The sequence below is a fragment of the Belonocnema kinseyi genome, chromosome 6, assembly GCF_010883055.1.
Source record: "Belonocnema kinseyi isolate 2016_QV_RU_SX_M_011 chromosome 6, B_treatae_v1, whole genome shotgun sequence".
NCBI classification, from domain to species: domain Eukaryota; kingdom Metazoa; phylum Arthropoda; class Insecta; order Hymenoptera; family Cynipidae; genus Belonocnema; species Belonocnema kinseyi.
Genome location: NC_046662.1, coordinates 65,759,325 through 65,771,036, shown reverse-complemented (window position 1 = coordinate 65,771,036; position 11,712 = coordinate 65,759,325). Strand labels below are relative to the sequence as shown.

At 36.5% G+C, this 11,712-nt stretch overlaps 1 protein-coding gene across 1 annotated transcript; it reads right to left on the bottom strand.

The window, feature by feature from the left end:
* Positions 1–2,822: 2,822 nt before the first annotated feature.
* LOC117174522 (toll-like receptor Tollo) lies at positions 2,823–10,062 on the bottom strand. The gene has a single exon (XM_033363715.1). The coding sequence runs from the start codon at positions 9,666–9,668 to the stop codon at positions 5,772–5,774; it is 3,897 nt and encodes a 1,298-aa protein (XP_033219606.1). The 5' UTR covers positions 9,669–10,062; the 3' UTR covers positions 2,823–5,771.
* Positions 10,063–11,712: the final 1,650 nt, after the last annotated feature.

The following is an 11,712-nucleotide window of genomic DNA, read 5'->3' as shown; positions in this document are numbered from 1 at the left end:
TGGATCTGAAACCTCAACATCTCCTTCCAATACGATCCAGCTGGAATTCCGCACCCAAGATAAAAACCTCTACTTGAGCCAAATAATCTTAATCGAAGCTCGCAATTAATTAATTAATCACCTGCCACTTAGGACATTAAAAAAAGAAAGATCTAAAAAAACATCTTTATTCAAATATATAATTTAACTTTCAAAACAAATTAAACAATTTATATATTTTTTAATTAGACAGCAATAAATATTAATTTCTTCGGCATGACTGACATTGTTATTAATAATTAATATTATAAATTTTTATTAAAAACAAAAACATTAAAAAAATATTAAATTAAACATTTGTTTAAGTTCATGCTTCCATAGCAAATTGCGAACAATTTAATTTTCAGTTTTTCCAAAAGCGCGAGCAAGTTTGTGAATTTTATATGGAGGTATTCAATTACAAGGTTTTCTAATCATTTCAATTTTTAATTTTGAAACAAATAATTAATTTAATTTTTCTCCTTGATACTGATTTTCCGTTTTCGAAAAATATCTTCTACAAACCACATTTGCCGTTTTTCGAATTTTATTACAGATTTTAATATTATTAAAAATCTATCAATATTCCTATTCATTTATCGCAGGATTTTTGTTGGAAATTTAATTATTTGGAAAAAATTTAGTAATTGTTTTGAAAATTCAACAGTTTTAATAAAAAATTATCTTTTTGTTTACAAATTTAACCTTTTTGTGAAAATTTCGTATCTGCTGGTTAAAAATTCAACTATTTGGTGATAAATAAACTGTTTGGTTGAAAATTGATCTGTTTGCTTCATGAAGGAATTATTTTAATTTTAATTTGTCTCTTTTAGTTAAATTGAACTGTTTTTAATTAGAAATAAAAACCTTCTTTGATGAAATATCAACTATTGCATATTTTGTTAAGAATTCATATTTTCTGATTCAAAATTCAATAATTTCAGAAAAGAAATAATTATTTATGAATAACTTTGTTAAAAATGATTTTCTTTGGGTGAAAACTGACCAATTTTTTTGAAAATTTATCTTTTTTATGTGAATTCAACCATGGTTATATTTAAATTAATTAATTAATTCGAAAGATTTTTTTTTCGAATTCAAAAACTTTATTTAACATACGTCATTTTTGGTAGAAAATTGAACTGTTTTTTTTTAAGATTCATCTCTTTCAGCAAAAATTAGACTGTTTTTGTAAAAATTAGCTTTTTGTTTTTGAAAATTAATAGTTGTCGAAAATTTGTCTTTTTGGTTTTAAAAATTTAATAATTTGGTAAAATATTTAAATATTTGTTTTGAAATTACCTTTGCTTGTCGAAAATTCGAACAGCTTTGGAAAAAAATGGTAGTTTTTGGTTGAATTCAACAATTTTGTTAAAGACATCCTTTTTAGTAAAAAATTCAGCTGTTTTTTTTTTAATTCTCTTTTTGGGTTAAGTTTAATTATTTTGGTAGAAAATTCAACAATTTAGTTTAATTTTAATTTTATGCTTGAAAATATAAAACTGTTTTATTGCAAATTCGTCTTTTTGATTTAAAAATTCAACAACTTGAGTTTTGTTGTCTCTTTAATGAAATATCTGAATTTGAAACTTCACTATTTCATTGAAAATTCGTTTCTTTTTCGAAAATTCACACTTTGGGTTGAAAATTAAATTGTCTTACAAATATTTGGTTGCAATCAACTTTATTGTTCAACGTTCAACCGATTTGTAGCGAAAAGCTCTTTTTTGTCCAATTGAACTATTTGTAGTTTAAAATGAAAATATTTTTTAGATAAAATATTACATTTTTTGTTCAGAATTCATCTTTGTTGGTTAAAAATCCAACTACTTGGTTAAAAATTATTTGTTTGTTTGAAAATTCATCTGTTCGGTTGGAAATGTGGTTCACAATTCATTTTTTTGGTGTTGAATTCAACATAAAAAATAAACATTATTGATATTTATTCAAAATAACTGTTTTTTATTACAAATAAGTATGTTTTGGTTGAAATATTAACTATTACATTTTTAATTAATAATTCATATTTTATCTTTAAATTTTTTGGATAAGTTGGTAATTTAGTTGAAAATCCAATTATTTTATTAAAAACTCGTATTTGTAATCGGTACAATTAAAAATTCAAAAATGATCTCTTTAAAAGCATCTTGTTTTTTGATATCTTAAATTTCTGCTTATTATTCTTAAAGAATGAATCGAAACTTCGTAAATTAAGGGGGAAATTTGGATCAAAATTGTAAAGAGAAAATATCTAAAGAAAAACAACTTCATTCAAATATAATCAAGTTTTAAAACAAATGAAACCATTTTCCGATTTTTTAATTAGACAACAGTTTGCCTAGGTGGAACTTCATCGCCGATAAAACAAGAGAATCTTTTTTCCTGTGAAAAGTGCCGATAGAAAAGAGCGAGGTTCAGAATCCCAAGTTAATGAATTCGCGAAGTTTATTACCTGCCGTATAACAAGAGTTGCAAATTGTACTAGTTCAAAAATGTTGCTCGGCAAGAAATTCGCCGCCTTATTCAGGAGAACTTAAGATCTTCTAACTGAGAAAGAAAATATACCTACTCTTTCGTTAAAGTTCCATGTAATTTTCTTTCCGTAAACTTCGTAAGAACCTATAAAAAAAAGAAACTACTGAAAGAGCCAAGAGTTCGCTAATGCAAGTCTTGCTTCGCAATAGCTCAATAAAGAATTACACAGGAAGTCAGGAAGCTATTACCGCTGCTTGCTTTCGTAGTGATTATAATTTTATAAACGAGAATGGGTTGTATAAGGGTAATAGAATTCATACACGTGGAAATTTATTATGAAAAGAACCTTTTTATTCTCCTATGCTTTTCTTCAAATAGCGAATAATTCTTTTTACAACGGAGATGACTAAAGAGCCAATATAATAGACAGTCAGAGCATATATTTACAACAGTATAAGTCGATTTTTATATTAAACAGCGCAAATTTTAGATCATTTCATTCCATCAATCTTACGCTGGAATTCTATCTACCTAACGTCGCATATTTTATTTACAAAAGTAGATTTACAATATTTACAACGAATCCCTTACAAACTAATAAGCGTCGAGCGACTGTCAATATGACAACCGGAAGTCTTAGGAACGAGATCTCACGCTATAATTCTTTGAATATAAACGTGTTGGTCTCAATCTCGATTTAACATAACGCTAGACCTAGAGTACACAATTTATTTACAAATCAAAGTTTCACGCAAAAATAATTCCAACATCTAGAAACAATATTTCAGCAAACTGAAAACATCCCAGAGATAAATTAACCATATGCACAATTCTAATAAAATTATACAATAGCTTCTTATTTACAGAAATTACACTTTTCTAGATTTGCACAAGGAAATTGGCATAGAGTTAATTTGCTTCTGGATATCTCTCGCTCAAATACTGCCACCGACGGATCGCATTGAAAAAATATAAGAGTGATTTACTAATCTCACTTTCCACAAAGTAATCTCTAGTTTTTTTTTTTTTTTTTCTGAACAGTCCACATTTCGAAATGCACTAGAATCCATAAACCATGTTCATTAAATCCCGTTAGGAGTAATGCTGCTTTTCGAACCAGCCGAATAACACATTATCAACCACGGAAATCACACTTGCCCTATTACAGTTTCTATAACTGTCGACGTTAATGCCTCTCTCTGTTATCAAAACTTTGAAACTACGAAACTTGATCATTCATCCGAAAAGGTTAACCCAGATTTTACATTACAAGAAAACTGATGCACACTGAAAAAGAATTTACTACAGCAAGCAAAGAAAGTTACACAAGAAGGATCTTTAATCCAACTTAAAAGAAAATCATTATAAACATAAACTCAAAGAAAGTAACTTGGGCAATAGATCTGCACTAAAATCCTTTTTAAAAAAGTATGTTTTTAAAAATCATTTAAAAAAAAACTTAAACTGAAAAAAATCAACTTGTGCAACCTTATTGTACAAAGACTTCAAACTGGAGAAGTATGTTTCCAAAAATCAGTGTAATCGGATCATTAGAAACAATTTAACTTTCATTGAGTTTATGCTTTTAAATATATAATTTTTAATTTGATAAACAGATAAATTGAGCTTCCTTGCTGTCGTTCTCAGTATCAGTGTCAAACAAATAAAATTAGTCAATCGTAAAAATAATAGAATACAATAAATGCCTTTTCAATGTACAAAAGACTGTTTTTACATAAAAAGATGAAAAAACTATCACATACAAATAAATAACCTTTTTTCACAACGAAATAAATTAAATACGCTCCCACTGAGAACTTTATCAATTTTTTTTACTCACAGCAGAAGACACTAACACCGACAAACTATTGCATTTTTCAACGCCAAAATTTTCTAACTGAATTTGAAAAGTATTTTCTCCGAAGAACTTTGCGCGAAAACTCTCTCCGCCGAAAAGGAATCATTGATTCGTAAAAATGGCACAATATTGACTACATAATTTTGGGATACAAGTCTATCTTCGCACACGCAATATTTACACAATCTCGGATAGTCTCATTCTCTTATCACAGTTACAACCGTTTCTACAAAAAAAAAAACCTCGTCGAGAATCAAAAATTAAAACAATAAATATGCTATAAATTTGGCAATCAGTTGCCGTAACTAGTTGTCATTAAGTAGGCGGAGTTATACGACCTGAGCAATGAATGTCGAATATCAAGTTTATTGGTATCGAAATTAATTCTTTGAATAAACCGAAAACCTGAATTTGTGGTCTAATCGTTGAATGAATTTTATAGCCATAAACCTGATTTAAGAACTGGTATTTGACATAAAAATGTTGCCGAAAAATTTGAAATTGCCTATTTATTTTACATAAATGCTAAAGAAAGGCTTCTGTTCATTTGTCAAAATTTTTACGAAAGTCCTGTCTTGAGCGATTGTACAATGCGTTGTGCTCAGGGCTAAACAAACAAAGAGTCAAATAAATTTTTTTTTTAAGTGTTAAGTAAGTTACACCTTTGAGGTGGGCTTATGTAAGTAATAACTGGGACGTGATTGTTTGCTCAGCAAATTTCAGTTTCATTTTTAAGCCTACCAATCTCCGTTAGCTCACAACGCACATAAAATTTTTAGAAGCTTTTAGCTTCACAAATATGGGAACCACGTAAAATCTGTTTTCGATAAGATCTCTTCAAGAATGTAAAAAAGTTCAATATCATCAGTCTATAATTTAGTCAGATTTTAGTGTCTTGGAAGAGATCTGGTTGAAAAGCAATTTTAGTTTCCACAAAAAATAAAATAAAAGAACGAGGAAATTATTTTCTCAGTTCCTTATCGGTTCGGGCTACGAAAAATAACGCATTGTACAATCTTTTGAAGCATTCAGTCACTTTTAAACATTCACTCATTCAGTCAAGTGTGCGTGTGTTTGATTGAACCAACATAATTTTTGAATAAAAAAACAGGGAATTGCCACATTTTTTAGCAGAAATGAAACAAAAAAATCATAACAAGATTTTACAAAATAATTTAAAGAAAAGAAACATTTTATAGTTCAATTTAAATAACATCGAACGAAATGTAAAATTGATGCAATGAGTCAAATATGAATCATATGCCATATCTCAAAATAAATTGTTTTCTTATTTTGCATAGCAGAATAGTATGACCAAATATTTGACTAGTTGAATCACCTTTATTTTTTTTTCGGTGAATTTATGAACTCTGGTTTAATCAAACACTAGAAAGCAAATACCATTAGAGTAAACATATTTTTAAACAAAATAAGTACGAGGATTGACTGGGATCGACGAGTTACCAAAATTGGGTGACGTGAGTACCGGAAGTTCTGGAATGGTACTGTAAAGATGACTGCCCCTGGAGGAGAGACTTGCCGGACGTTGCATATTGCTCGTATGCAAAGCACTGTAATCACTAGGTATGTGGTGCTGATGTTCAGCTCCGCTGTCCTCGTCTTCGGTTCTACTGGAGGCAGAACTCATGTACGTTGACTGGGTCGGTGTCGGTGTGGGTGCGTGAATCGGTACCAGAAGATTGTTAACTGGTTTGGACCATGCATCTTGCGCCAAGGGTGCGGCAGTGTAACGAGCAGGGATGCGATTTCTCTCAGAGGTAGCATTTTTGCTGTCCCGCCGTTTGCCCGCTGAGTCGGGCATGGCATACCGGAGTTTCTCCCAAAACCTCTTCTCACCCCAAACGATGACTGTACAAGTTTGAAGAAGCAGCTGTAGCTCGGGATCCCGAAGAGGTGCTTCTGTTGCCAGGAGGATGATGATTCTCCTCCTTCTGGAAGCGGGTCTGATGTTCTCCAGGGCGGAATGCAGAGCAGTTCGGAATTCGATATTCTGCCACTCCTTGCTCAGAAAGACAGGGGAGAAGGCGATAATGATTCTGCGGGAGGCGGCTGCTGCAGAGGGTAGAGTTTCCTGAGGTCTCGATGGTGGCAGATCTCTCCAGTGTAAACAAAGGGCGAGACCTGATTGTTCTAATTCGGCTGCTAGATATCTTGAGACAAAATCCTCGTCTCGTTCGCTGTAGATGAAATAGCCATCGTAGAGCCGGTCCCGTTCCTCCTCTGGTGGAGATGCAATTTTTCCCAGTCTGAGGCCATACTTTGCATGTGCCCAGAGTCTAACGTCCTGACGAAAGGCAAAGGCCAAGGCGGTGAAGAGGCAAACTGCGATGACGATGACGAGAGCCCCTGCGAGAAGAGGCACAAAGTTACCTCCGACGAGAGGCCCCTCCTGAATCCCTCGCGTGACCGCCTCGGTGGAGGGATCGCCGCAACGTCTCAAAGCTTGAGCTAGAGTTTCCGCACCATCTTTGCAGTACATTTTCTCAGGGTCGCCCTGATGTTCGGCCAACCAGCTGCGCAATCGAGCGGCATTACTGCAGTCGCAACTCCATGTGTTACCTTCCAAAGAAACCGCAGCTCCGGCTCCAGCATCGGTCAGAGCATCCCACGGTCGAAAGTCCACGATCCTATTGTTGTCTAGCCTGAGGACTTCGAGATTCTTCATCTTGTTGAAAGTTGAATTGTTAACCATCGCGATAGCGTTGTGGTCCAAGTAGAGTTCCGACATGCGTTCAAGTTGATTAAATTCACTGCCCTTGAGTTCTCTCAAGACATTGCTCTCGAGATGAAGAACCTTGAGGGACTCGGCTCCATTGAAGGTGCGGTTGTGAATCGAAGATATCCCGCTGTTATTCAAATAGAGCACCTCCAGGCGTCGCTTACCGATGAAGACGTGATTTCCCAAATCTCCTAATTCGTTGCCGTCCAGGTAGATCTCGGTGGCGTCCATGGGAATGCGGTCGGGTACGAATCTGTATCCGGCATTCGTACAATCCACAACGTTGCTTGACCAGCTGTGATCGTGATAGCAGGAACAATTATCGGGACACGTCATCTCGCAGTCGCACGCGTCAAAGTCACAGCAATGGCACAATGCAAAGCAATGAGCCTCGTATCGGCAAACAAAATCTTTTGGCTTGAGCGATAACAACGGCCGTCGCGGAGCTGCGCGGGCGTGGACCATGTCGCAAGTAACGGAATCAAGGTCCATAATGCGTGGATGTTGTCGTAATCTGGCGAGCTCGTTTATCCGTGGCAGCCACTCCATGGAACAATCACATAGGATCGGATTGTCGCCGATATAAAATTGCGGCACTTCTCGATTTCCTGGTACTGGTTGCAATTCTAGAGCGGCTACTTCCAAGTGCTGGATCTCGTTACCGTACAGCACGACCTTATCGAGGTTTACTTTTTGCAAGAACGTACCAGCTGAGATCTTGCGGATCTTATTATTATTTAGAAATAGAGTCTCGACGCTGTTGGGCACATTAATGTCCGATATCTCTGTGATAAAGTTGAAACTCGCGTCCAGCATCTTTATTTGAAGATTGTCCTGTCTGGCGTAATAATTCCCGAGTTTATTTATCTGATTGGCATGCATATCCAACCAGGTTAGACTGGGCGGCACGTCAGTATAATCAAACCACAACAATTTATTGTCCGAAACATTTAACCACACAAGGGATGCCAGGCTGGCGAACACTCCCCGAATTTCGGTGAGTTGATTCCCGTCCAATCTTATAGCGCGCATTACTAAATTTTTGGCAAACGCGTCCGGCTCCACATGACGAATCATATTACTCGCGAGATTTAAGACCTGGAGCGACGGTAACGAGGAGAATACCGACCGCGAAATGTTCTCTAATTTATTGTCCACTAAACGGAGACCGTAAAGCTCGTTTAATCCGGCAAACGATTCGTTATCGATCCTAGACACACGATTGTTGCCCAGATCCAGGGTCTTCAAGAACTGTAACTCTCGGACTGCTTCCGGCACATCCGACAGCGCGTTTCCGCTCAAGGACAGGTCTTGGAGCTTGGTTAAATTTTTAAACGCGTCGCGTTCTATTCCTCGTATTCTGTTGTCGTCGAGAAACAACTGTTCAAGACTCGCGAGGCCCACCGAATGGGAAGCGTCAAACGTGAAGATTTTATTATGCGACAAAGTCAAAGAACGCAAATTCACAAGCGAAGCGAAACACTCACTGGCAAGCGTGTCTATCACATTATGCTCGAGCTTGAGCACTTGAAGGTTGTACAATCCCTTGAAAACGTGCAAGTCAATTTTTGTCAGGGCGTTGAAAGATAAGTCAAGAATGACCAGACGCGTTAACCGAGAGAAAGTGTCGCGATTGACCCATCGACTCGTAAGTTCATTGTTACTCAAGTCCAGAGATTGTAACTGTTCCAAACCCTCAAGTAAACCCGGTGCGAGAACTGACAGAGAGTTATTACTCAAGACTAATTCCCTCAATTCCTTCGTCCTGGAGAACAATTCCGGAGGCAAAGCAACCAGTCTGTTGCTTGACATGTTAAGAGATTTTAAATTTACTAATCCACCCAATGCATTGTCCCCAACAGCAGCAATCACATTGTTTTGCAATCTAAGAATGGCCAAACTGCGCAGACCACTCAGAGAATTATCCGGCAAGGCACTGAGATCATTCCTACTTAGATCAAGCGTTTCCAGATTCGAAGCGCAAGAAGTGGTCCAGTCGGAGAACCCCAGCGAGGGGATGTCTTGTAACTTGTTGCTCGTGAGGTTTAAACTCCCAAGGATCGGCGTGGGACAAAGTAATTCGGGCGGCAGGGTCCAAATGTTGTTTTCGGCAAGATCCAGAGTTTCCAGGTCAGGTAAACCCTGCAAAGTATCCCGATGGAGTTCCAGCGTTATCGATGACCAATCTCTATTATGCGAGCGAAGAATAAGACTGCGTAAATTGCGGGCTGATGCGAAAACTCCTCCGGGAAGGTAACGTATCTTGCAGTACTCTACTCGCAGTTTCTCGAGGCGAGACAGAGGAGACAAGAAAGCGCGAGGCTCGTCCAGCTGACTCTCGAAGAACAATGCCTCATTGCATTCCAATCCAAAAGAGGTGACGGAATCGAGCTGAACGGTTGAGAGGTTGCCGACAAGAGCAGGTGCATTAGCGATGGTCCTCAACCGGCAAACGAGGGTTCGTTCTTTTCCGTCTTTTTGCCAAGTGCAACCTCTCGGTGCCTCCAAGCTGGTGATGCTGCGGCCCGCTACCATGCCTACGCTGAAAATCAGCATCACTATTCGTCCAAGATTCATTTTGATGGGGTCTATTGCTCATCACCGAAGAAACACTAACAGAAGAGGAGACTTGATCGCCGAGCGAAGAAAGAACGTCTTGTCACGCGCACATACTACACTTCACTAGTATTGTTTCGCTACAACTAAGTTTCCACTTTCGGTTACACTAAAGATAATTGTTTGCCACATAGCAAACAAACACTGCCATCATCACTGATATCCTTTAGCGACACTTGATACACAATATACTGGAAAATAGTAAAAATTCAAATAAGGGATGATACTAATACTGAAGTATTAGACTGGAGAACAGTTTCGTTGTGTTTGACTGCGCGCGTGTAATTTCGAGAGAAGATGTTGCGGAGCGACATTCCTCCACGAACATCGGAGAGCAACTAACTGACTGGCACGGCGGCGAACGACGATGCTGGGAGTTGGGACGTGGGGTTTGAATTCGAGGCGGCCGACGGTCACGCTCCCTGCATGACTGGCAGGGAATATCTCCCTCCCATCCCCGTTGTCGCTCCTACCCCTCCGACTCCCGCACCGTTTGGAAATCCCTACCGTCACAAATTATACTCCCGCCACCAGTAACAGCAGTCTCTTCCCACTCCTACTAGTCGCTAGTCGCTAGTACGCCCACGAATGCCAGACTGCATACTGCTGTATTCAACTGACTGGCAGCACAATAAACTGAAGGGCAATATTGGCTGGACACATGGGCTAGCTAACACAGGCCTACTTTAACCGGCCCGACCGAGTGTCCTTATTTTGTACCTCAACTTAAATATTTCAACCCACACGCGCCCAGTTTAGAGTCCTTTCGATCTATCTCTCCTTCTACCGCAATATATTTAGGCTGCCGCTCCTTTCGAACCTCGAACGCGCGAAACCGAAAACTAATTTAGCACGGAGGAATGTAAATGAGGGGAATCAAACACTTCCGAGGTATAAAGAATTAAAGAGTGTACGCGAAAGATATATTTTTACCGCCAAACGGAAAGGAGAGATTATCAGTTACATTTAATGACTAACAGGTGATTAAAGATAATGATTGAAGAGGTTCTTGTTGGGTTCGAGAAGGATGTGGGTTGGTGGTTCAAGGGGTTTTCAATTCCTTCTTTCAATTTTTCCCGCTTCCGTTTTTCATTATAGTAATTATAGGGATCAAAGTATTTTCCCTGTGTTTCCCCCTTTTTTTAAATTCCTCTTTTCTTGTTAAATATGCGGTATTTGAAAATACAAAAAAAAAGTTGAAGGTGAAACATTTTACAAACATTTTGAAAATGTTTAAACCGGAAACAAGTTGTTATTAAATATAAAATTGGAATATTTCCAAAATATATAGTAATTTAAAAATATTTATTATAAAAAAAGGGAATACACTGAGTTGATCTACAAAGTTAAATGTCTTAAGTTGAATAATTTAAAGTCAAATATTCAAAATTGATCAACCTGAATTTTAAAATTTTCGCGTGTTTTGAACAGTCTCAAATTTTATTTTAAAATCTTACAAATAAAAAGTATTCAAATACACATTTGGACGATTTCGAAAGGAAATACTTAGGATTTAAAAGAAACTTTAAAAATTAAATATTTTTTCACTGAATCAATACAAATGAAATATTTATAGAAGTTTTTTTTAACCTGGTTATCGTAAAATTTACTTTCAAAGTATTAATTATAATTAAGATCGAGATGAAAACTCGCGAAAAGAAATATTTAATTATATCTACTTATAAATATCACGATTTTATTATGATTAATAGTATTTTCTGGAAAATAAAGTCTCTAATGATCATAAATAATTAAAAATCAAGAAGCGTAGCTGAAGAAAGTTAATTGGTGTTAAATAATAATACAGAAATAAATCCCCCTGTTTTCCATTCTTCTTTTACTTTTGGGATACATTTTTCACCTGACTTTGAATTCATTTTTTATACATGGTTTTACAGATTTTGTAATTGTCTCTATTATTTTTTAGTTGAGTAAAACAAATAATTAACTTTCTCGAATACCCCCCCCCCTTGACTATTCATTATGGACTATAGAGTTGAAAAAA

Excerpts from the sequence above, each read along its gene's own strand:
- LOC117174522 (XM_033363715.1), bottom strand. The coding sequence starts at position 9,668 with ATGAATCTTGGACGAATAGTGATGCTGATTTTCAGCGTAGGCATGGTA.